The sequence below is a fragment of the Symphodus melops genome (assembly GCF_947650265.1).
Source record: "Symphodus melops genome assembly, chromosome: 1".
Lineage (NCBI taxonomy): Eukaryota > Metazoa > Chordata > Actinopteri > Labriformes > Labridae > Symphodus > Symphodus melops.
The window spans coordinates 13,855,103-13,881,174 of NC_136691.1; the positions used below are offsets into that span (position 1 = coordinate 13,855,103).

The window sequence follows — 26,072 nt, forward strand, 5'->3', positions numbered from 1 at the left end:
GGATTCGTTTATGCATTTATTTAAAACACGTTTGTCCAGATCTGAAGAAGCAACAGGTTGCCATCAAAGTAATGTGTCGTAGTCGTAAACACTGTCTGATGTTAAGTATCTTAAATTGAAATAAGCATTATGTCTACTTTTACTTTTAAGTAAAAGTAGACATAAACATGGGCGAGGTAGAAGCAAAGCCGCAGCGCTGCAGACAAAGAAACACTAGCAGCAATCTAGATATGAAATAAAAGACAGTTTTCTATTCAGACACTAGATGGTGGTACAAAGACACAAGAAAGAGAGAAACATTTGATCCATACATTCAGAACTCATTTCAACAAGGCTTTTTCACCAAAAGTGTAAGGAGGCATATCGGCTATCGTTATTTAAATGTTTAAGGAAATATTTTTTTTCTTCTTGTCAGTGTGTAACAATCTTAAAAAAAAAAACCTAACATCTTTCAGATATTCAACTCATATTTTACACTTCAAATTGTGCAGCTTAAGCTACAAATCTTTACTATTACAATGTACATCAGTATCATTTATTCATATTATAGTTATATGAATACTTGATGTGTATATAATTATTCATCCCTTGTGCTCAACTGAAATGTCATCACGGCTCAGATAACGTTACATAAGAAGTAATGCATACTTCATATAAACATAGATGTCTCTCAGACAAGGGAGATGTGCTCAAAAAAATGACAATAGTAATCCTTTAATCATATATTAGTTTGTTTTTACAGGTTAGCATCTGTGTTTTTACATCCTAATAACAATGCCTTGATTCTAGATAAATTGAAGAACCATAATAGGAATGTAAAGTGCTCACAGCTTGTTCATACCCATCCACGCACAGATGTAGTGTCCATCACTACTAACTAATCCCATTCAAACACATTTATTCGCAGGTTAGGAGACAACAGACTCAACCAACTGAGCCATGTGTGTCGGTTGACAGGAGTAAATAAACAGAGATTCATAGTGTTGAGTAATCATGTTTTATTATGGAAGGCACATTTCACATTTTTATGATCCTCATATGGATAATAAATGACAAGGATTATCATCAAACATATCATCACAGACATACTGTATATATACTCCCTTGTCAAAAAAACAAACAAAAAAAAAAACCTGAAATAAATTTCACCTCTACCTTGACAGCAAATAAATTACCTTAAAATGTCCTCTGCAATTCAAAATAGAGGTGGACGGAAAGAAAAACAAACAAGTTAAAGATATGTTTAATTGTGTGATCACAGGAGTTGTGTTTTACAGATTTGAGATTTGTTCAAGAAAGCAGCCCGTAACAGTGGTAAACAAGCTTCAAGTCAGAACCTGGCCTTCTTGAGGATGCTCACTCACTCTCTCTCTGTATCTGTGTATATAAATAGGATACAGATGGGCATCATATAAATTGTGCGTGCTGCAGCAGTTTCATTATTCTTAATCCAAGCTCTCTAAGTTTGGAAGACTTAAATATATTCAGATCTCTTATTGCATTCTTTAGATTTCTCACCAAAGCAGTCATTCACTTTGTTTTACTGTTGCAAACATAATGTAAAAGAAGAGAAGAAGAAAAATAAGGTAATGAGCTGGCCAGGGAGGCCATCTAGTGGTCAGAGGGTTGTAGGTACAATCTATGGAACCAACATCACTGACAACCACTCCTGAGACATTACTCCATTTCACTGAATATCATAATGTAACCGATTTAAAATTCCAATAATTATAACAATATTAATTAAATATTGCAATGCAACAGACATTTACCTCACAAAAAGTATTTTCCATTCTGTACGCAAAAGCTGAGATCATTAATAAAATAAACAGATGTTGGAGGTAGTCGATACTATTCAAACCCAATGCGAGGTGGGTCAACACCTCCAGGTTGGTCTTTTAGAAGTCCAGTGAGCGCCTCGTATGTAACAAACACCACCATGTTAACAGGGAACGCACGCAGACAGTTAATGCCTAAGCTCCTGAAGAACACACCCAAACCCTCCACCCTCACCGTCTCTGTGATGCAGTGAAAAAAACCCTTGTATCGCCTTGCCTCCCGTGTTCCATCCATCTGTAGACGGGCTTTGATCACATCCATGGGTGTTCCTATGGTCCAACCAACCATTCCTGCGATACCACCTGCCAGCATCACGCCACTCCATTCTGAAGGACACGAAAAGTTACAGACAGAAAGAAGGTGAAATAAAAACTTGGTGTCAGTCCTCAAGGACAGAACGAAAATTGACTTTACTCACCTGGTCTTTTCTTGCTGCTGTCAGTCAGCCATTCACAGATGGTTGTATAAGTCAAAAAGTAAGTGGCGTACGAGGGCCCGTCTCTCAGCATAAGGGGAAGTACTCCTCTGTAAAGACCCTTAAAGCCCTCTTCTTTGATGATGCTCAGCAGACAGTGGACTGGACCCTTGTACTTCAGTTTTAACATGTTGGCTCCCTTACGCTTGGACTCTGTCTGACACTGCAGACGTACTTTTACTATGTCACCTGGAGACATCACGGATATCTGGCGAAAGGGAGAGCAAGGAAAAAGCATTCCACAAAAGTGAATACCTCAAAACCTGAGCATTTCTTCTTCCCTGTGCGCTGACGCGAGTGGCCCACAGTCAGTAGCTCCGTCCCTGTCGTACGCGTGTTGAAGTGTTATTAGTTTGTTTTTGGCTCTGTGCCAACTTCTACTTTTATAGTTTTTATACTAGACTTTATGTATAACTTTATATATCCTATGGATACTTTTTCGTGTTTTCGTGGAAATAGCAGCGGAAAACTTGTTTATTCAAGGGAGAAGCTGCTCTCACTCGGGACAGTGGGACAAGCCGGCATCATTCACCCGATACCTGAGGAGCTTAGGCGGCGGTACAGAGGCAGCAGAGCCGGCGCTAAGGCAAAGGCTAAGCTAGCGGCTAAGCGATGGAGGTACAAGCCCTCGGTTCCGGTGATAGTTATGGGGAACGTAAACTGTCTAACCAACAAGACAGACGAGCTGGCTGCTCTCGTGAGGAACAACCGGACATTTAGAGAGTGCAGTTTAATGTGCCTCACAGAAACCTGGCTGACTCAAGACACCCCGGACGCTAACGTGGATCTACCGGGCTTCACTACAGTGAGAGCGGACAGAGACACGAAACGCAGCGGCAAACGGAAAGGAGGTGGACTTGAACAACCTACAGAACAACCTACCTCCACCTCAAGAACCACTGTACATGTACAAACAACACTAACTTCTAGAAGGTCAGCACTTTTTGTTTCTAAGGCTCTTTAACTGTTTACGGGTCTCTTTTAATCAGCACATATGTTTTCTGTACATTTATGTTATATAAGCATACGTCTAATGTTAATGTGAACCGCACAGGTTTAATCTGTAATTATGTTTACTATTAGTCTAATCTATTTCATGATTATTAAAGCAGCTAAGGATAAAAGGGAAATGTTAAATTTACCCGTTTAAAGTGAAGAAGAATACTAATAAGGTACATGATTGAAAAAAATATTAGAGCCCTTTAAAAATGTCATCCCTTACCTGAGCTACACCTGCTGCCAAACCAGACACGAATACATCTAGTTTGGTGTTTGGTCCAGCCCTTGACTGGCTCAGACATTGCAGGCAGTTCCTGTATGTGCCAAACACCACGGAAGAGGTCATAGTAATTGTGGTGAGAGGTAGGGACATGCCTTTGAAGAAGCCATGTACCTGATAACACAAGTGAGAAAAAGCAAATGACAAATCAATTATCAGGGGGGAAAAAAGAACCGCATTCCAATATGTCACTTAAATTAAACTGTCATCTCTATCCCGATGAGGGCTCGCTGGACACCATATTCATTCATGCTTATATAGGATGGATACCTTGAATAAAGTTTGGCTAAGAAAATATGTAGTTCACATGTTGCACCATTCAGTGTTACATGACCAACAATGACCCTAGTGGTCTTACAGACTCTAACTATGTCACATCATGAGACTCCTGTGCAATCCCACACACTAGCCAAATCTCAATCCACTGGCACACTGTAGGCTGTATACTGTCATCTCAGAAAAGCCATACATCAAATCAACGCCACCATTTCTACTGACCCCTTCTTGTGAAAAAGTTGTGGCTGCACACTGCCATACTCCGGTGAACTGTTTCTGGGTTTGGATCCGGACCTAAAAAAAAAAAAAAGGTAGAATTTCAACGTCAAAAAGGGGTCAAAGTGTTAAGCAGTTTATTTTCACTGTTTCAATACATTTCTCTTCACAATACCTTCACAGTGTCTAGAGGGTAGCCCACAGCAACCCCACACGCCCCTGATCTCAGAATAAAAGAGTGATTGAAGAACACAACAGACACAGCAGCTATCAAAGTACGACAATGACACTTTCTGTGATGGGCAGATGACAGAAAGGCTAATACAGAGATGTATACCGGTAGATCCTTTACCACCTATATTTTAAAATGAGTTTTTGTTTTGATTTTAGGGTTAATCTACTATTCTGACATGGTGTGCTGTAATCTACTATGCACACATGGCAGCTAGCTACATAGCAAACTCGTGCTAACTCTAGACTACATGGGACTAGAGATGGCACTCACCTGCAAATGATCCGGACACAAAATCAACGATATGCATCCTATCAGACTGAAACTGGCCAACAGATATTTGTCAAATGCGAGGCCATCCTTCACTTACATGTGCAGCAAAGTGGTAACCTTGAATGTTTTGCCGTTACATGACGTCCAGCAGAGGCGTGTCACGCCACGAGCCAAACAGCGTCAAGTGACAACATCGGGGGCCGAGTTTACCCGAAGATAGCCGAAAGGTTCTGTTTATCAAAACGTGGCTTCGGCGTTGGATAATAAGTTAGTTATTGTTATTAATTTACTTAACGACAAAGGTTTAATTAGCGTGCTTAGTTTCAGCTTAGGTTACAAACCACAGCTGCCTGTTGTTACAACCTCCATCACTTCAATGACACGAGACAGGCCAATCGAAAGCAAAACATCACACGGGCATCTGTGACGCATCTACGACACTGGGCGGCAATCAGAATTCAACCAATTAATGAAGAGGATTATATTTGATGCGAGGGTGTTAGCGTCATGTCGTTGCTCTGATTGGGTAGAAACTCTCCCCGAGGCCGGTGAGTCCCGCCCTCCCCATGTTACTTCCGGCGTTGCTAGCTCGCGCTATGCTACAGAAATAGACCTCTTTGGCATAGTCGGCAGAGAGCTGGTCCGCCGAAACAGTCCGTTAGGTTTGTGTAGGTCACTAGGAGGAGACTGTTTTAAGAATAAAAAGAAGAAAGGCGAAACTTCCAGAACAACCGGAAAGGGAAACATAGCTTGTTAAATTAGTTTAAGACTAACCCGGTAACTAGGTGACGGGCCGGTAAAGGAGGAAGTTGGCAGTTTAAACGTTTTGTTCTTCATATTTTCGTAATAGCTTTTTAATTTAGCTTCAGGTGAATCAAGACTCTTCTTCTACAAGGTGAGGAGGGGCGATGGACTTCGTGGCGGGATGCATCGGAGGTATGTCAATGACAGCTGCACACACTTCATCATGCATTGTGATACAGTGTGAAAAAGAGGGCCTTGATTAGAGATGAAACGGCAAGGTCGAGCTTTGATGAAACGACACTTCGGGTCGGAGAAATGCACAGTCTGAAGAATGTGATGCAACTCCATCATACGATTGCAAGTGCTTTTTCTTAATCCCACCGCTTGTTGGCACAATATCGCCACATTTTTGATTTAGTTAAATAACTCTTATTGCATTTAAAGCTGGAGCCAGACCATGACTGTAAATGTTCAGACTGTATGTCATTGGAAAGTGTTCAGTGACTAACTCTGCGAAAACTGCAGACTTACAGAGAATAGCAGAGACGTGCACAGACTTATATTAGCAGGATAGACTGCAGAATAATAATTCTTGTTTAAAAGTACTGAGAAAAACCTGGATTCTGTCACGTTCAGTGCACCCTGTTTACATTGTCTGATTCAGAGAAGTGCTTACCAATAAAAAATTACCTAACAGCGTCAAGTGCAACTTGAGGCCCCTAGATAAGACAGCTTGGCAGTATAAAGTTTTCACACACTGCACAGCAGAGGGCATGAATCAGTCCACACCCCTTTACAGACCAATCACCATGCTTCCTCTTCTCAACAGTTAAGGACACAGGTGTGTGTGTGTGTGTGTGTGTGTGTGTGTGTGTGTGTGTGTGTGTGTGTGTGTGTGTGTGTGTGTGTGTGTGTGTGAGAGAGAGTGTGTGTGTGTGACATTAAGTGAAATGGGAATCTGTTTGCATCCTAGTTTATGCTCAACTCAAAACTTGTGGTCACAGCAAAGCAAAAACACTTTAGAAACCAGATATGTTTTCGTTTAAGCCTCTGTCCTTACACTGAGGGGTTGACACAGGAGAAAAAGTTTTAATAACAAATGTGATGCAACATACTCCACTGTTTGTTTTCCCTGTACTCTTTGCATCGAGGTCAATGACCGCTTGTCACTGTGTCAATCGCTCGCCTGCGTGTGTCCTTTCCTGCCTAGGGCTTGAACCTGATTGGCCCTTTTTACAAATAGGTCAGGTGACACAACAGGTGCTTATGTGGGATTAGCTGTCTGGTTTGTTTTCTGTTTGAAGGTGTGCAAATAACTCTGGGTCTGTGTTCATGGAAGGCCTTGAACACTGTGTGTAGTTCTCCTTCCAGGATGACCCATCAGACCATGTCTCATTTCTTATATGCAGTGCTATTATAGGTGTGTTTTGGTTTAAAAAAAAAGTGCACTAATGCTGAGGCGTCGGATGCATGAATATTGCTCAGATAATGTAATGTGGTTAGCCTAATATGACAGTGTGCAATGACTGTCTGACGACTTGTTTCTGTAACACTTCCTGAATGGTTGTTCATGGGACACTAGCTAAACCCCATACTGCTGGGGATCATTAGGCTTCCTCCTCATCCTTGCCAACCCCTTGTCAGCACGGGATCTCTGGGCTGTACTCGTAGTCCTCGCAGTCCTTGGCATCCTTTTGCGGTGTACAAACTTCACCCTCCTGACTGGACTGTAGAGCTTATGAGACCTGACATACAGAGAGAAGGAGAGAGTGGTATGAACAAATTCTCATTCAGTCCAAAATATCAATGCAATGTATCATTAATTAATTATGTAAGTATCCACGGCAAAATGTGGGAAACGTACTCCAAGAAGCCAACAGCCTTTCTCTGGATTTGTCTGTGGACATGATAGTTGTCCATTGTAGTTCATATACTGGGTGGGGGGGGGCTGAATCGCTTGCTTGTTTTTATGATGAGAAGGTTGTGGAACTATTCCACCTGTTTAAACTGGCATACTCACTGTAACTGGTCACCGCACAGTCTATCTTTTGTTTGTTTTATGTTTGGCTTGAACCTTCTGCGTTGCTTTTATCATCTGTAAGGCGACCTTGGGTGGCTTGAAATTCGCCATTAAATAAAATGCATTGTTATTATTAATAAGTCATCAATACTTATAATTCAATAATTCATGCAGGTTTGATGATGGCCTGTGCATAGCAGCAGCCTTAATAAAGTGTCGTTGACTTCCTATAGAGAGCAACAAAATGGTTTCTTGGGAGTAATCATGGATGAAAGGAACAGATTGTTATAGTTTCCAACCAAACATCAAAAGCAAAACGTGAAGGTGTCCAGGAGTCTTCTTGTCTTTAAAGTTCATAGTGTGTAAGGGCTTATGACGTTATGATGGCCATTCTCTTGTGCCATGGTGTGTCTTTTGGGCGAAAAGAGAGTGGTGGTGTTGATAATATACTCAAACAATAAAAGGACTCACCCGTCCAATGGAAAGGCAGCCAGTTCTGCATCTTATATAAAATATTTTAAAACCAGAAGCTGTTGACTCGGCATTTATTTCTTGCTGGGTCCTCCCTCTTGGACGCTTGTTCTCGGAAAGTGCCTTTTGTCATTTTTCCCGTTTTCTCAATTGTGAAAGCAGTTGTGACCAAAGGAGGAACAGGGAAACCACAAGCAGAGGAAGATTTTTTTTTTCATCTTCAGATTGAGTTTTTTTTTGTTGTTGTTGCTTTCCAGCTTTGTTTTAATCAAACTTTGTTTTGAGATTTCTCACACGTTCATGGTCTCACAACCACTCAGGGGCGAGGGGCTATGGCCTGTCTCTCAACCAATCAGGACAGAGCGGTCAGAGAGTGGCACTGATTGATAAAAGCTTACTGGAGCAGTGAGGAGTTTTAGACTGCTGAACACAGAGGTCTCATGATCCTGTCAGATTACTTGAAGCTGTCTTATCTATATTATGACCATCTGTCAAAATAGAACACAAAAAAAAGTTACTGCTGTGTACCACATAGATACTAACTGATTTGTTATTTTGTGTTTAGTCGAGGGACTTTAAGAGTGAAGGCCAAACTGGCATCAGAACATGGGCCTGTGCTGCACAAGGCTCAGTTATGTAACATTCAAAGGAGTGCTAAAGAAAGTTTTAGAGGGTGATGATGGCCCGTGTGGGTTGGCTCTGGCTCGATAAGGTGTCGCTACCCAGGAGGAGACTGCATCATACTCTTAAATTACAAAGCTGTGCCAGCAGAACTGGTCCAAATCATCCGAAAACAGCTTTAAAAAAAGAAGGTTACAAAGACTTTTTTATAAAATACTCAGCGTTTATTTAAAAATGCTAATACAGCGAACAGAGGCCAACACAACCACTGAGTTTAGTTTGCTGATTGGTATAAAGATCACTGACACACACAAAAAAAAAAGGTTTTCTAAGAATGAGCAAAACGACAGGATTATAACAAGAACATATGATGTTTTGATAAAATAATGAGAACAATGGCAACTCTTGTGCTAAATGCTGTACTTGATTTTAACAATACGCCTCCATCACAGAGAGAGATGAAATGGTAAAAGTAAATAATTCCCATTGTTGCTCCCTTTGTTCCCAGGTGCTGCTGGAGTCTTGGTTGGACATCCTTTTGACACAGTCAAGGTGGGCAGAGGTCTTTTTTGTAAGGCACAGTGTCATTAATGAACAACAGTACTGGCTTTGTTTGGAAATTCTCTAATGAAGTAAACTTCTTTTAAAACAAACCTTCAGCCACAAATCCCATCAGCCTCAGGGAGCGACATTATTATCTGTACAGCATATAGAGCGCTTTCTGTCCTTCGGCCCTTGAGTGAAGAACTCGTCCCAAAGCAGAGCAACTGGTGCGACCAGTTCTGTGAACATGGTCTGGGTGAAGCCTGGACCTACATCTATGTCATGTAGATCTACAACATAACCACACAGACAAAGCATCATAGAAGTTTCCGAAACACAAAGATTATGTGCAACCTGTAGGAGTGTGGATCCAAAAGGACTAGAGGAACCAGAGGCACATGACTTTCTCTCCTCATAGTGGAAAGAAGGAACTAAAGAAGAGAAGGAAAGACACAGAAACACTGTCGAAACAGTCAAACAGATATTCTCTGTTTTCATTAAATTGTATGTGAGAATGCTCAAGCTAAAAAGAAGTTGATCTTATATCTATTGTGATGGATTCTGTGTCTGTTAATAAGGAAACAGTTTGGGTTTTGCGAGGTTTAACTGATCACTGAGGGGCGTCTTCTTTTGCAGGTGAGACTGCAGGTCCAGAGTATCGACAAGCCTCTGTACCGGGGGACCTTCCACTGTTTCCAGTCCATCATACGACAGGAGACGGTACGTCCCATCAAATCCGAGAACTATAATTGCTGCTGAGATGATCTGATTTATAGTTCTGTTCTGTTTTATTCTCCCGTCGTTTGAGCTGATTTTGTAAGGAGTGTTTTCCTTTGAGGGTTTGTAGTTGTTTACATTTGTCTTTCTTGGCTGGGAATCTGTGAGCCTGGATGACACCACGCAGATCTTATGTTGGACACAGCCTATCTTTAGCATGCACAGCACAGCCATCTTGAATGGCTTGAGCTGAGTGAGGTCAGAGTCACCTGATAGTAGGGTTATGTCACACTTGGTCTCATGGCAGAAGGAGCCACTTTAAGTTGTGGGTGCAAGTGTAAACGACATTTTAGGTGGGGATAGAGCTGAAGTTTAAATGTGGGTCAGACATGTTTGGTTATGTTCACGTTTCCTCGTTTCCTAAATAATCTTATATTCTGTACCTTGGAATAGTGTCAATTTTGTCCCAAGTGGAAAGGATAATTAACGTTTTTTCTTTCAGATTCATTTTGAGGCGTTGAGTCACGAGCCGGCATCCGAAATACTCGTCGGTTAACCAAATGATTCATATTTTATTCAATGTGCTCAACCTGCAACACAACCACCCGCCACTAGCTGGGGCTAAAGCCATTGAAGCTCCCGTGAATGGGCCTGCTAGCCCCGCTCTGCCGCCTGATAGTAAACAAGCACAGTAAATGCATAGCAGCTTGTACGAGCAGTGTGACTCAGGAGCATTTTGTTCAAAGAAAACTCTGAACTGGCAAATCACCGTGTGTCCCAGTAGTCACAAAGAAGAGTCTGGTTTCATAGATTTAAAATAAAGGGGGGGAAAAATGAGTTTCTTATTGATATTGTGATATTGATAGATTCAGACTTAAACAAAATCATAATTTTAAAAGTGACAGCTGATAGTTACTGTTCTCTTAAAAATCAGCTGCATAGAGTGTGACAAAACCTGTTTTAGGACACTTTGCCCATCAGGACTGTAATAGCAGCATTTGAGGCTATGTAACTGAAAGGCATACTAATCTATAGTTACTGGCCCAGTTTAAGTAAGCATGCACAAGGCTCAAAAAAAATAAGGTTTGATTTAATGAGTTGAAATGTATCACAACTTGTCTAATGGCGTCTCTAATCCTCTAATCTTTAGATATTTGGCTTGTACAAAGGCATTGGATCCCCCATGATGGGCCTGACATTCATCAACGCTTTAGTATTTGGCGTTCAAGGAAACACCATGCGGCTGTTGGGACATGACACGCCCATGAACCAGTTCCTCGCCGGTGCAGCAGCAGGTGCCATCCAGTGCATCATCTGCTGCCCGATGGAGCTGGCTAAAACACGCATGCAAATGCAGGGAACCGGAGAGAAGAAGTCTTCGAGGAAGCTGTACAAGAACTCCCTCGACTGCTTGCTCCGCATCTACAACCGGGAGGGTCTGTTGGGCGTAAACAGGGGAATGCTGACCACGCTCATCCGAGAGACACCAGCCTTCGGTGTGTATTTCCTGTCCTATGACGTTATGACACGCAGCCTCGGCTGTGAGCCAGACGACCGCTACATGATCCCCAAACTGCTGTTCGCTGGAGGCATGGCTGGCATCGCCTCCTGGCTCTCCACCTACCCAGTAGATGTGATCAAATCACGCCTGCAGGCAGACGGGGTGGGTGGAGTGAACCAGTACAGCAGCATCGCTGACTGCGTGCGACAGAGTATCAGGAGAGAGGGCTACATGGTGTTCACAAGAGGCCTCACCTCAACGCTGCTGCGAGCCTTCCCCGTGAACGCGGCGACCTTCGCCACGGTCACCCTCATCCTCATGTACGCTCAAGGGGTGGAGGCGGGACCTAAAGACTGCGAAGCAGCCCAGCCAGGCCATCACACAGAGATCCAGCAGCAGGCCCAACCCTCAAGCCTGTGACAGCACTGAGGTCTCACCCTTGTAAATTTCTAATACAAAAACCCTTATTACTGTCTCTCAGTCGACCAGTCATTCCCGACACTGAGTCAGAATAAAACCCGGTTTATACAAACTGTTGTTTTTACATCTTAAACAAAGGAAAAAGTTGTTTATTTTTAACAGGAATTTTATGTTTTGCTTGCTCACTGATGATGCAGACTTGTGAAACTGATAGTGTTCCCTCTTATTTGAAGGACATTTGAAGCTATCAGATTCCTAAAAAAGTTTTAAACTGCATTTTTTTTATCTTTCATAAGTCTCTTGTATGACACTGATCCAGATCTGTACCTGAGCCAAACTGATGGTGTGGCTACGTCTTATAGTCAATCCATATCTCTTACATCATCTTGAAACGTAGAGTTTAAACTGCATCTGTATATGTTACAGATATTTTTTATATATATATATATATATATATACTCTGTTGGAAAAATTACTTCTGCCTTGTGAAATGAACACTTCAATTTTGTGAAGGAAGCTGAAGCACTTAACTGCAGCTGAACCGTATCCTCTGAAGAGCCGAGCAAGCGAGAGGGAGTGTCGCATCTGATACGTGTGAAGAACTAAACGTGTGTGTGTATAATTCAAACCAAAAATCATACTGCAGCTTTCTGATGATCACTGAAGCACTGATGGTCCACACAGCTCATGTTCTCCACAAATGCGCTGGTCTGAAGGCTCCACGTGGAGTAAAGTAAAAATTTGCGTGACAATAGTAGATCGCTATTATCTTTTCTTTGTCCGTCAGTCTGGCTGCATGTAATGTCTCATCATTCTGGCTTTTCTTCTGCTTAAGCATCCCAGTCCAGACGTGGAAACTGGCGCTACACCTGGAACCTTACTGCTCCTGCTAATCTTTGTTTTACTTTTTCTTTTCTTTTTTTTAATTCTCTGGGCTGACGGATGCTTCAAGTATCTTAGTTTTGACAAAGTAACTCTGTTTGTTTCAAGTTTATTGTGATTGGAGAAATGTGTAAACATTTCTTTCTACAATCTCACAGTTGTACCCCGAACTTGCCCCAGGACTCTTTTTGGCACTAAATAACTCATGAGATGGATGAAAGATTGAATGGACTGAGTCCAAAAAAGCTCTTAAAAGCCTTTAGAAAAAGAGTCAATCTTTTCTGAGGCTTTGTTTTATTATTGACCAGCATGGCGTGTCCCTGTGGAAATATTTAAAGTATTTGTTTCCCTAAACTTGCACCAATAGTTTGTATACTGTACTTAATCTGGATGTGGGCCTTTTTATAATTTATTTTATGAAGTGTTTATAGTTGCTTATTTATTTAAAAGTCTTGCTGATGAGTTTAAATTGTCTGCTTTCTGCATGAGCTGGGTCAACATCCAATCATTTTGTTTCTGTATTTTAATATTTTATTTCTTGCTGTAAAGTGCAAAAGCTTCCCCAGCTCTAAAACTAGCACTAATATCAAGCAGCTGTTGCGATGTTTGTATGACTACTTTCTACACTCTATGACCAAAGACAGTGGACACCAGCCCCGAACAACGATATGAGCAACTTTGGACACTGCTATGTGTGCCCTCCTCTTACTTTTACTTTTGGTGATATTGTGTAGAACAGTGTCATGAATGTATCCCACCTGAACACATTGAAGGATGATGTCATTTCTTTGCGCCCTGCTGTTTAAATGTAGATGTTCCTTGTTGTGAAAATTGCTGCTGAGATGCTGCATAGATACTTGAAGACCTAGAAGGCTGCGTTCTGGTTTGATGCTGTGTGATGATGACCGATGAAAGTTGAACATTTAAAGAAAGGGATATTTGTTCTGTCTGTAGATGTTGCTTGTGTTCCACCTCTGAACAGCGACTGTTATCTATGTTTCAATAATGTAGATTTAGTCTCAAACAGACATTGAATACATCTGTTGTGAAGGATGCAATATGTACCGGATGTTGCTATTGAGGTGATATAGCGTTGAAGTGGTATTGTGTATATATATATATATATATATATATATATATATAGTATAACATCTATTTTTCAGCCTGAAGTAGACCTGTGGTTCCCTGAGTGTCTGAGAAGTTTTTAAGAGACTTGGTGTGAGCCACTTGTGTCAGCTCTTTAAGTGAATAGATGCTATATGAAACACTGATACTTCATATTTTTGTAACCTAGTCAAACATATTCCTATTTGTCTACATTTGTCACTGAGCATCTGTACAAATGGGTAAATAAAAACTCATTCAAAAAACTGTTTGCTTGTGTTTGATCCAACCCTATCTGGTACGAGGCCCACAACAACAAATATATCACAACAGTGAGTCTGCGCTAAATTGATGTACAATCCAATCCTGAAGCGTCACCACGTCTGACTAATGCTCCGAGAAAAAGAAAAGGGCAGACTTCATGGGTTTATTCACTGCAACATGGTGTCAGTTTGACCTCTTATTTTTGACCAATTCCTTTCCGTTCATGTTGCCCTCTGTTCATGTCGTGTGCACGAAAGTGAAGAAGAGTGGAGTGGTGAGTCATATAGGTAAGGGAATCCGTATCACACCATTCAGGGCAACTTTTATCTAGTCCATAATTACACCAATTCATATTTACACTTTAGCATTATATCAAGTGGGGTTTTAATTTAGTTTCTTTCATGAACAAACAATTCCTTTCATAGTTTTCTCCCTTAAAAAGGAAGAGGACAGGGCTTGTCAAATTTTCGTATGGACCCCCATATTGCCTTATCCTCTGGTGAGGACACTGATTTCAATATTCACTGATGACAAATATGACATTGTTAATGTGACAAATACGTTCATCAGTTAACTTTCAGTGTTGCTTCTAACTTGAGAAATCGATTGCAGACGAGAAGGTGCGCTGGAAAATAAAGATTGATCAAGCAGTTAATGTAGATTGGGTGACACCTCTTGATGGGCAGTGGTAACTGCAACCACGTGTTAAAGGGACAATTCAACATAATTTAAATTGTGGTTTGCTGTTGGGTTTTAATGAAACAATCAGGTTGTAATGTCACCATGTATTTTTTTTAAGTTACGTGTTTTGTTTACCCGTCCCCGCAGTTTACAATCGCAAAAAAACCCTCTTCATTATTTTAGTATTGGTCATTTTATCCTAACCAATAATTACATTTTAGACAAAAAAAATAGTAATAGCATAAGCATATTTAGCAACGACAAAACTGATATTAACAGCCTCGCTTCCTTTGTTTTTCTTTTACATAATAAATATTTTTCTCAGGCGTTCAGTAGAATAACAGTTCTGTTCATTTCTCATCAACTTTCATCACTTCACAGTCACCCTATGTGACAGACAGGGGGTAGATCTTTTAGAACGATTTTAGATAGTTCGTTTTTCATTTCAAATCTGACGTTAATCAGATCTAATCAAGAAACTTCTTTACAAATCTTACAAAATCCCAATGCTGTCACTGTCAGACAAAAGACAGAAGTCTAATCAACACTGCTGAAGGTCACAAAATCCTATAGTTACAGACATCCTTTGATAAATCCACATCGCCTAAACTGTAGTCTAAAGAAAAACACAAATATAAACTCAAATAAATTTTGTAACTATACTGTAAATATGAATAACTTTGCACTACTGATGATGTCCAAGTGTTCAGGTTTTTGTCAGATTTGTTCATATTATTCTCAGGACCACTGACCAGTCTCTGGTAAAGTTGTGTTTCTTTGTTACTTCAGCATAATGTGTATGTTGGCAAACACAGGAAGGACATTTCTGTTAACCAACAGTAAGAAAACAGTGAACCCGAAGTGTGCCTCTTCACAGTAAAAGGATTAGAACAGAGGATGGCTGAAATCGTTTACGTTGGGATTAAACTGCTGTTGCTGCTGCTGCTAAATGTATTCAAAGCAAGTAAGTGAAAAGTCAACACAATTCTGTGTTAGTAACTTGATTTTAAAAAATCTCTTCTTTGACGTGTAGCAGAGAATCTTACACTGAAAAAAAAAACTTCTTTCTGCAGGTGTTATTGGAGAAGATGGCTTGATTTCTGCTGGATCCCGTTACAAGATCATATATCCATGTGAACAAGAGTTGGTTTGCTTTCATGTTTGGCAGTTCAGCACAAAGAAAACACATGATTACATCGCCATAATCAGTCAAGGAGAAATCCAGCAATATCCAACTTTAGAGAACGAGAACTCACACTGCACTTTGCAGTTCAAAGAACCCACAGCAGAGGATGTTGGACGTCATCACTGCAAACAAAGGCTGAATGTCTTCTCTCCTTACACAAGTGAGAACAATCAATTCAATTATTAATCACTAAATTATGAATCCCTCTAAGGGGAAATTTATGGAGCAGCTTGTCAATAACATACATAAATAAAACAGAGCGACAAACAGACACCAGTGATCTACACATAAGAACTTAGATATGAAACACAACCTAAAATAAATCAATTAGAATCAGTCTAATGAGAATAAAAGAACCAGACTTGGAAATGATAAAAAGTCCATACAAAATACAAAAACCTTTAAAGTATATGACAATAATAATAATGTTTAATGTGAGAATGGATGAACGACTTTGGTGTTATTACTGTGTCAGGAAAAAGGCAAATCTACAGAGCCCTTAAAGTCCCAAAAAGTGAAAAAAAAAAAAAAAACCAAAAAACCTTGTTTACACAAATTATTATTTTGTGTGCTATGTTGGGTTCCATAGAAATCTGTGCCCTCAACATCTAAAATATTACTTATTTGTTTCTTTTCTGTCTTTGTTTTTTTTCTTCTTCTCTTCTGTCAGCCCTCTCAGAAGGCCCACAGGTAAACCTCTTACCGGGTAACGCAGCGTCTCTGCAGTGTATCCTCCTCACTTATGTACAGCAGGGACACTGCTACACGCAGCTGCAACAACATGTTCACCTGATGTGGGTGAATGAAGCCGGTGATGAGATACAAAGAGACTCACAACACCAGATAAAACAGGAGTCTTCTTGTGATACAACTCTAACTGTAACCTTTCAAGGTCCCGTAAAAGAGACGTTTAGGTGCCAGGCGACTGTGGGAGGTCAATCCCTTAATTCAGTGGAGTTTTGTGTCAGAGTCCCAGGTCAGTATGAATGATCCTAAACAACATAATCCTGCATGTTTAATGCAGAGAATCCTTAATGACATGTTTGATTTCTTTGTAGATCCTAAAGGAAAAGGGAGAGGATTCATTAATGACCTAGAACCTCAAAGTCCAGGTACAGTATGATTCTTTACAGACCAGCTAGTTGCCAATCCCAAAATATGTTTTTTACAGGTATGTTGGAAAACTAAGAGACATCTTAGTTTAAATGATTATAAAGAGACGTGACATAATGTAGACATTGTAATTCTAGCACAGCTTGTTATTTTTCATCCAAATAAAATTCACGGTTAAACCTCTTATTCTGGTCAATCATAATTCTATTTGCTGCACTATTTAGCTAGTGGTGAGTTGATAACATAAAAGATTACTTTGATATATTGGAAGCATGTTCATTTGCTGTCTTTTTAATCATTAAATTAAAAGAGGACTCAGATCTAAATATCTGTAAGTAAAACACAAGCCCAAGACTGCTGTTACAAGCCAAACAATGTCTTTCTCATTCAATCTGAAAGTCACAGAGGCATAATGGGGGGGCGAAGTGATTCCCTCCATGCACCATCTTCAGAGACGTATCAGTGGCGTTATCAAAAGGGAAGTCAAAGCATTTGAAGCCCATTAAATCTGCATTCTGTTCAATGTCCAGCAGGGGAAATTTCCTGCTGATCAAGCTGATTTTATTCATCCAGATTAGAAAAATTATTCCACTTGAGTTGACTTATTTCCACAGTTAAACATTTTATTAATTAGGTTAAGGACATCTCTGAATTTAAGTCTAATTTAATTCTTCAAAAGGTCAACGTTGCAAATGATGGTTCAGTTAAGAAAATGTACCATTAAGAATATGGAACCATAATCAATTCCATTCTTTTTTTTAAATCTTGTTCCCTTATTTGGACTAAGTCTTTGTACCTTTTTATTTCCCTGTTATGTGTTTTATTTTCAGATTTGTTCTGTACAGAAAACCATTTCAGCATCTTCAGTATCCTCTGTTAGCCCTTAAAGCCTATTTATATTTGTTAATGTTGAATGCAGACAGGGGTGGAACTCTGTATAAGCCTCATTCGGCTTCGTTCCCCTCCTTGCACTCTTCTGTATGTGCTAAATGAACAAATCAAATCAAAATTATAGAAGACCAGGGTCCCCTTAATGTGTATTCTTTGCTCTCTGTTTCAGACTTATTGTAATATTATTTGATTTTTATCTGCATTTTCAGGTGGCAGCCAGGAAACAGTCGGCCTCACTGTGGGGTTAGTTGGATGTGCAGTTTTGTCAGTGCTTGTCGCAGTGTACGTTGTGAACAAAAGAAGAAGAAGTAAGTTCTACTTAACATCCTGAACCTACAGAAAGGCTCTGTAGAAATCACTAAGATGATAAATTTACCCCCATATAGGTACCAATGCAAGGACATGCCTATGCATGTATGGAGTCACTTCCAGACATGTGTCCACATGTAGACAGCATCTTACACAAATGTTCTGAAGCAAGCATGATTGACTCATTATATGTGTCAAAACCACACAAGTCCTGTTTTCACTCAGCTACACATCAGGGAAATGATTAAGCAATGTTGCATCAGGCTTTAATTCAGTAATTAATACCTTTGACACATAAATATATGTTGTATTTTTTTTTCTACTTAATTTCATAAACGTCTTCAGAGATCTTAAAGAGACAAGACTTAATACACATTGGTCTCTTTTTCTAGGCCAACAGCTGCCTGAGGAGTCTTGTTACACAATCAGTACAAACAATGTAAGTAAACTGTATTCGAAATAAAACACAGAGCAAAATAACTTGTGTTTTAACCATTTGAAGAGCATTTGTTTGTGTTTTTGTTTTGTTAGGTTGTAAACGAAGATGATGTGGTCTATGCTGAAATTATGCTTCCTGTTGGTTCTGAGAGAGTTTTTGTCCGTGAGTGTGAGTCTACCGAGTACGCTTGTGTCCTATATAAATAGTTTCCTCCACCAAATGAAAATGACATTGTATGACTTGTTTGTCCATGTGAGCGCCCAATTGTCTGTAACGTTTTATAATTATGTATTTTGCTCAATTTAAAACCCCTGTCCTGTAGCTGTGGTTGAACTAAATGTCCTAACAGGTATTTTTGCTCTTTGACTCGTCTGTACTATTTTACATTTGACTGCAAATTTATTTTAATCTTGAAAGTCACTGATGGCACTGACTGAATTTCTTTTGTTGTCCATGCAAGGCTGAGGAACTTCTGATATATGTTGCTAGATTTGTTGAGTAAAACCCCAACCAGCCAGTTTTTATAGTGTTATGTAAGGTAACATGGCATTTTATTTACAGGTGTATTGACTTTAATTTAGAAACATGCAGTTTGCCAAGCCTCAAAGCTAAACATAACACTTCATCTTGTACACAAACCTGCTATTAGTCCAATGCAATCATGCTGAATTAGATTTACTTAGGATCTGACCTATGTTGGCTCTATTCACGTTTTACCTGCTGGAATACACTCTTACATGCACACACTCACATATGCACGCACACATACACTAAGTCACAGCAGGTGAGAGACTGCCGGAGCCGGTCCCGGTGTTTCCCTATTTGCATTTTAAATGCTCGCAGCCAGCCCACTACTGTGTTCACAGTGCAGTGCAGCACATCTAATCTACACACCTAAGGTGTGTGATTGGCTGCAGCCAAGAGTCTGAGGGGGTGGAAGAGATGGTGAAGACACAAACATTGACAAGAACGGGGGATTTGAATACTGTGGAGTGGCTGGAACAGGAAAGGAAGCCCTTGTACTACATGAAAAGGAAGATTTTCATTGTGTGAAAACAGGATGAAAGTTGACAGAAAATCTTTTGAATGTGCAATTTAAACAATCATTAGCAAAATTTAAAGTGTTCAGGATAAGAAAGTGACTGAAATTTCCCTGAATTCACACTAAAAGCTGAATATCTAAAAATAAAATTAAACAGTTAATTTTCACACTCCTCAGACTACACCATATTTTCAGTTGGAAGGCGCTCATTCACGGTGATACTGAATAATCCCCATTTCACCAAAATCTTTAATCCACAACATTGATTTTAAAAGGAAAAGGTCAGAAGAAAGTAGTCATATGGTTTCATTGTAACTTCTAACATGATGCAATGAACTCACAACAAATTTCATAATCATTCTTTCAAAATACAGATTAAGTTAAAGGTAATGCTGCTGCTCGTAGTTCAATAATACCCCCAGCTAAGGATTTTATGTTAAGGGTGACAGAAGAAGGAAGCTCCGTAAAAAGAGAGACAAGTTTTTATTTACATTTATATTACCATACCTTTTAACAAGTGGGTGTCTAGATGTTTTATCTCAGCTTGCAGTGTCAGAAATACAAACCAAAGTGATGAAATTGTGCCCATTCTTTTGTAAACCCCCCACACACTCACACATTGTCCAAACAGCTGATAAGCTTCAGGTCAAAGCCTTGAACCCCGGTGAACTCAGGCACCAGCTTGTCTGCCAAGTACTTGGAGTGGACTCATCAGTGGGGGCCAAATGCTGCTGTCCCCTGATGTGTGTTTGTGTGTGTGTGTTAGTGTGGGTCTACAGTAGGAATGGCTGGGGGTAGGGGGACGGTCACCAGGATTGTTGTGCGTGTGTGGAACAAAAGGCCTTGATTACTGAAAACCTGCAAAAGGCAGCAGAGGAGGTGTTAAAAGTGATACAGTGAAGAAACAGACAGAGACTTGGAGGCCTCCTCCCTGCATCTACTGTCCGCGCCCGTCTGCACATATCCACTCTAATCCACAAAAACTAGCCTTTGTTTGGAGAACTTAATGATAAACAAATAATAGAAATAAATTCCCTCGCACTGCTGAAAGAACGAGCAAGTTAATTGCAGCACATGTTATGTTTGTGCAACCAAGGTCAACAACTAAAGTCAGTCAAAAAAGACGCAATGAACACTTCAACTGTTGAAATCAATAGGCAATTAGACTCAAACACACATCAGGGTTAACACTCATATAAAGGCGGAAGAAGTATCCAGACTTTAACTTAGAAAAGTCATGCATGAAAAGTACAGTAGACTGGCAATATGAATACAGACAGAGTTATAAATAAGTCAATCAGGGGTAAAGCCAGTTAGACTAATGGGGGAAGAAAGATAACCTGGATTACTCTGTGATGTAGCTACAAGTTGTTTAAAAACCATGGAAGTTAACTGTTGACATCAAAGGTAGGTTTTGAAAAAGAATAAGAAAAACAACATGTTGATAAAAGCTGCATACCTGAAAAGCTAAAAGACTACCTTTGTTCTGATGGCCCCATGACATTTGCTTTTGTTAACGCTTCACATTGAAATTGACCCTGGCTGTAGTCTGTGCCAGTGGAGGAGGTGAGGGAGGAGGGAAGGCAAGGGGAGGGGAGGAGGTGTTTCTCGACGCAGAAACAAAAAAAAGAAAAGGCGAATGGACGATTAACAATTTCCTGCAGGGAGGTGCTGTTATCACTCCCCAAATCTCCACCGCTCACCGGAGCTCAGGACGGAGGAGCTGCACGCCCACAATGGACTGAAACTCTGGGCCAGATAAACGGAATCAGCTGTGAAACCTCCGCGACTAACAAGTGGCTTTCTTTCAGTCACCGTTCTCAGTCTCCTGCAGTTCAGGTAAGAAATAAGTGTAATTGGTTCAAGTTGTGTTTAAGGTTGTGGGGAAGGTGACACTTTTTTTCAGTTCATGAACGCGTTTTGTTCCACGTTTGTTCACCAACTGTGACTTGCACGTAGCCCACTGTGAAAGTTAGGAGGGTACCGTCTATCTGGTACAAATCTTAGCAGCCTAAACCCACACATTCACATATTATACTTTCTTAGTTGTTGAAATAACCAAAGGAGCAGCAAAAGGAAACTAGACAGTAGTAGGTTTTGGCTTTGAATGTGACTTAAAGTTTTGTTTTGTCTGGTAAACAACATTTTTTAAAGCACCTTTTATAGCCTGTTTGTATATGAAGAAAAGAAAAACCAATACCAGGAACTACGCAATAATCAAATGTCGCGTTATTGTAGAAACCAAAAATGGAAGTTCTTGGCTCCCCCTCCTTAAAAAAGCAAATGATTAAAATGCTGATTGGAGTCTTCTTATAGCCTACTAACAGCTCCCAACATTAAATGCGTGTCGTTGATTTAAATTGATTCAGAGCCGTTTTTCAAAATGAGTCCGAGGAACTATTAATTTGAAGTTGTGATTACTTTTGACACGTTTTGGTGCCCTTGTATTTGTTAACTAATATTTCTATAATTAAAATAGTCTGTAAAAAAAGGTCAACAACTTAAACGTGTTGGCTATTCATTCTGATTCTTAATTGATTCAGATGTAATTTTAAATCTCTGAATTTTAAGAAGCTATCATTGTTCCATATGCAACGAGGTAACTCATCTTTAGTCATTGCTCATTTGCAGATCCAATTAAACTCTCAAAAAACATTGTGTAGTCAAAACATGTCATGTACTATTTTACATTTTCTTGATGAGTAATCTACATGAATAAATGTACTTAATAACTGGGGAGCAGCTGTTTTTTCTTTAAAGTTTTGAGTTGCCGAAGAATCAATTGTCCCTTTTACTGCTCATCAGGACCCTGCTCCTCTATTACCTTTAATTATTGTTTACCGTCTCCTCCTTCTCCTCTTTATCTCTCATCAGATCCCCAGGTATGATTCAGAGGAAGGAGGTTGTGCTGTCTGTTCTCAGGGAGCTCCAGGAGGCCACAGAGAACTCCGGCCTGGATGCTCTGACCACAGTGGCTCTGGAGGTGGACCAGATCCTTGCACCCTTCCAGCTTCCCTTCACCACCTGTCAGGACTTCCCTGATTGGGCTGGTGTGGATGATACTGCTCATGGGCTGTACCCGGCTGATGCGCCCATTGACCTGCTTCCTCTCAACTGCAAGGGAGAGGGCAACCTGCTGTTTGATGCTGTTAGCATGCTGCTAGTAGGCAACAGTGGTCTTAGCCTAGAGTTACAGGTGAACAGACATGTTTAATTGTCTTAATTTTTATTTTCTGAATATATATATATATATATATATATATATATATATATAAAATGTGTATTAGTTGAACTGTAGACATCAAGACAAACTTTGTGTTTTGGACTTTTAGTAATTACATACATTTTGTATTTAAAGGTTCGGACAGTGGTGGAAATGGTGCTGTGGAAGAGGTACTACCTGTCTGGAATGATTGATTCAAAAATGATGCTTCAGGCAGTTCGCTTCAGTCTCTCTGCTGAAGAGTCGGAGGATATGCTCAACCTTCCTGTTTCTGTCCTGGAGGCCATCTTTGATGCTGATGTGAAAGCATCCTGCTTCCCTGGCTCCTATGCGAACATGTGGCATGTGTATGCCTTATCGTCAGTCCTACAGTTCAACATCTACTCCATCTACCCTATGTTCAACCTCAAGATCAGACCATACTTCAACCGGATCATACGTCCAAGGACCTGGCCAAAAGACTCTGAGCCAATAACCCTCCATGTAATGTGGTCTGGTGAACTGCAGTCGGAGTCTTTGTTCAGGCCAAATCATTTTGTCGCCCTTTTCCAGAGGAGTGACCTTACATTTGGAAGCCCTGAAAGTGAAGAGAGGGACTCTCCAATGAAGCACAGAGAGCTATTGAACCAGGATCCACATCTTTCTTACCCAAGTCTGAAAGACAAGTACAACATCACCAAGAGGACCTTCTACCGCTGGAAGAGGCAAACACAGGAGCATTGCAAGAAGTCGGCAGCGAGATATGAGGCAAAGTACTTCCTTCAGGCATGCTACTTGGAGGGTAAGCTCATTCCTCTGCACCAGTTCAAAGAGTTCTTTCCTGAGATCTCAAGGTCTTCTTACTACAACTGGAAGCACGAGCTTATGAAATCTGGAGGAACCTTCTCCACTTCATCATCCACCGGAGAGATAAGTCCTGGAGAGAGCACCGAACAAGAGGCATGGTCTTCCCCTGAAGCAAAGCAGGATGAGCCAGACCACCATGACAGTGTGGCCGGCATGTTTGGCCTTAATATTGGCAAGCCAGATCAGGAGCGGGCCCAGAACGTAGCCCAAATGCAGGATGCTAAGCGCTGCCTGCAGAACTGCATTGCCATGAACGGCTCCCTCCCTTTCAGGGTTTTCAAGAGAAATTACCCAGGAATCTCCAGATCCACCTACTACAACTGGAGACGAGAAGCCCTGCTGTACAGCAGAGGGTACAAAGGCAGTGTGAGCAGCAGTGAGGACAGCTCAGACGTTGACAAGAGCCAAAGTCCAAAAGGTCTTTTGCCAGTTTTAACCAACATCAACCATCCAGTAGCAAGAATGAGAGTCTGCAGGCGTACACACAAAAGCTTCCAGCAGGCGTACTTGAGCAAAAAACAGCTCCGGGATGCTGCCAAGCTGCAGGTCCAGAATTCCAAATGGTCTCTGACAAAGTTCAAGCTAAAGTTCCCGACCATGTCACCTTGTTTTTACTGGCTGTGGCGTAACGGTCAGAGAGGCAAGAAGAAGATGATAACACGGAGTCCAGAGATCCAACTTGCAGAAAGTCAGGGGGACTCCACTGCCTCTGAAAACAAGATCATTGAGAGCAAAAAGGATTTTCAACCTGTGCTCCCATTTGTTGAGAGTCCCAAATATGTAGAAAGTCCTTCCATGCCTTCCTTTGATGCCCTTCATTCAAAGCACAACCTTCATAGCAAGGCAATCATAGATGAGCAGATGTTTGCTATGGATGTAGTTGCCCTGGCCAACTTCAAGGCCAAGGCCAAGCTGTTCCTTCAGCAACGGTTTGAGGAGAAATCTTTCCCAACATTCAAAGAATTCAGGTCTTACTTCCCCTTCACCCCGCGCTCAACATACTACATGTGGAAGCGAGCTTTATATCATGGGGTGTCCCTGGTTCATGGCTAGATTCACAGAGCCTTAGTCCACTGAAAACCGCTTTTTAAAAGCTTTGTTTGAGAACTTCTCTCTTTGCCAAAAATCCATGTCCATCTGAACTTTTTTTTTTTTGTCTTTCCTTTTTTTTGAACATACTACCTACGCTTGTAGACCACATGTTTTTACATTCTGAAAGACTTAAAAACGCTCGCTTAGCATCTAAATGCTGACTTCTTCCTCTACCCCTCCACCACAGCTCATTCCTCACTCACGGACATTTGCACATGTGTGAAAGAAAGTCCTGAGTCTGTTTCAACCCTGCATGTTGCCCTCCAGGCAACAGGCAGTTCAAAGCTAGATTTTTCTCTTGTCTGCTGCCTTTTTATATTCGCTAAGCATTGTACACAGGGTCTTTACATTTAGATTTTTTTTTTACCCTTAAATGTATGCTTTTTAGTTTCTGTGTGATCCATGAGAATTCTCGTTCATTTTATTTTTTTCTTGTTTTGATTGAATGTAAAAACTGGCCCGCATTGTTTTAAAATGGGTTAACTTCTTATTGCTCAGTCCTTTTCTATTAACAGGGTTCTACTCAATGTTTTGTATTTGTCCTAATGATGATTGAATGTATTCACCTCAGGGGTTCACTTTGTGCACAGAAGTTTAAAATGCTTATATCAACAGTTGCCTGTTTTAACAACTGTCTTCCGTACTGTCTCTTTCTTCTAGCTGTGAACAACATAAACTGTAAGATGTCTAATTTAAATTGCACTAAAATAGTTCCCATCACCGATGAGTGTATTTCCTTGGCCATCATGCACCCTTTTTTTGTTTTTTTTTGTTAAAACCTTACTCATTTTAATTTGTTGGTCATTCTTTAGATGGTTCCTGTACTTGAAAATATGAAAAAATATATTTTAATTTTTTTTACAATCCTACGTTCCTTACTTGCAAAACTACCTTTTTTTTTTTTCTTTTTTTTGTTGTATTATTTGGAAACGTGCCATAATAAGCTATATTTGTATGGTTTTGTTTTCAGTAAATGAACTTCTGCACAGACCAAGCGGTTTTAGTGTGTTTATTTTATTCTTGTATTTCATGTTGAAACTGGTATAGTGGCTATTTAACGTTAGACAGCAGGTACGGAAATGTTTTGTATTTGTGAACTAATCGAGCAGCATTAACCATTAGCTTGATAGTTGTTTATAAAAGTCCATACCAGGACTGTTTTAAAGGGCCAAATGTTTGATGCGTTTCGCTTTCTGCATTTCTTTGAAGGCAAAATACGTTAATCTTGTTCAGAGCAGTTGTATCACGCAACACAATACCAAAAAGCATTTCAATAAGTAAAAAAACTTTAATAGTTTTTTTTCTAAGTAAATCAGTCTTTCTTTCTTTACTTACCAAAGTGATACCAATAAACCTTTCCTAAGCACTTCTAA

The 26,072-nt window shown here is 40.3% G+C and overlaps 3 protein-coding genes across 4 annotated transcripts; 2 read left to right on the plus strand and 1 right to left on the minus strand.

Annotated features, from left to right (window-relative positions):
- Positions 1–978: 978 nt before the first annotated feature.
- slc25a47a (solute carrier family 25 member 47a) lies at positions 979–4,994 on the minus strand. 2 transcript variants are annotated; one of them, XM_079342351.1, is made up of 7 exons: positions 4,591–4,994; positions 4,261–4,304; positions 4,092–4,163; positions 3,537–3,707; positions 2,258–2,522; positions 2,008–2,165; positions 979–1,377 (listed from the first exon to the last, which is right to left on the minus strand). In XM_079342351.1, the coding sequence occupies exons 1-7, from the start codon at positions 4,625–4,627 to the stop codon at positions 1,357–1,359; spliced, it is 768 nt and encodes a 255-aa protein (XP_079198477.1). In that variant the 5' UTR covers positions 4,628–4,994; the 3' UTR covers positions 979–1,356. The 2 variants fall into 2 exon arrangements, with proteins under 2 accessions (XP_079198477.1, XP_079198476.1); XM_079342350.1 differs by having other exon boundaries at positions 979–2,165; positions 4,591–4,993.
- A 181-nt stretch (positions 4,995–5,175) lies between these two features.
- LOC306822993 (mitochondrial basic amino acids transporter-like) lies at positions 5,176–12,384 on the plus strand. The gene is made up of 4 exons (XM_079342333.1): positions 5,176–5,526; positions 8,955–8,998; positions 9,626–9,709; positions 10,857–12,384. Exons 1-4 carry the CDS (start codon positions 5,499–5,501, stop codon positions 11,625–11,627), a joined length of 927 nt encoding a protein of 308 aa, XP_079198459.1. The 5' UTR covers positions 5,176–5,498; the 3' UTR covers positions 11,628–12,384.
- Positions 12,385–21,184: 8,800 nt separating this feature from the next.
- vrtn (vertebrae development associated) lies at positions 21,185–25,689 on the plus strand. The gene is made up of 3 exons (XM_079347111.1): positions 21,185–21,377; positions 22,413–22,734; positions 22,897–25,689. The coding sequence occupies exons 2-3, from the start codon at positions 22,423–22,425 to the stop codon at positions 24,658–24,660; spliced, it is 2,076 nt and encodes a 691-aa protein (XP_079203237.1). The 5' UTR covers positions 21,185–21,377; positions 22,413–22,422; the 3' UTR covers positions 24,661–25,689.
- Positions 25,690–26,072: the final 383 nt, after the last annotated feature.

Bases quoted from the DNA above. Each gene is read 5' to 3' on its own strand.
- LOC306822993 (XM_079342333.1), top strand. From the start codon at position 5,499: ATGGACTTCGTGGCGGGATGCATCGGAG. The intron at 5,527-8,954 runs GTATGTCAATGA...CTTTGTTCCCAG, and splicing joins CGTGGCGGGATGCATCGGAG to GTGCTGCTGGAGTCTTGGTT. The intron at 9,710-10,856 runs GTACGTCCCATC...TCTAATCTTTAG, and splicing joins CCATCATACGACAGGAGACG to ATATTTGGCTTGTACAAAGG.
- vrtn (XM_079347111.1), top strand. From the start codon at position 22,423: ATGATTCAGAGGAAGGAGGTTGTGCTGTCTGTTCTCAGGGAGCTCCAG. The intron at 22,735-22,896 runs GTGAACAGACAT...TTGTATTTAAAG, and splicing joins GTCTTAGCCTAGAGTTACAG to GTTCGGACAGTGGTGGAAAT.
- slc25a47a (XM_079342350.1), bottom strand. From the start codon at position 4,627: ATGCATATCGTTGATTTTGTGTCCGGATCATTTGCAG. The intron at 4,164-4,260 runs GTATTGTGAAGA...TTTTTTTTTTAG, and splicing joins ACCCTCTAGACACTGTGAAG to GTCCGGATCCAAACCCAGAA. The intron at 2,523-3,536 runs GTAAGGGATGAC...CCCTTTCGCCAG, and splicing joins TGGCAGCAGGTGTAGCTCAG to ATATCCGTGATGTCTCCAGG.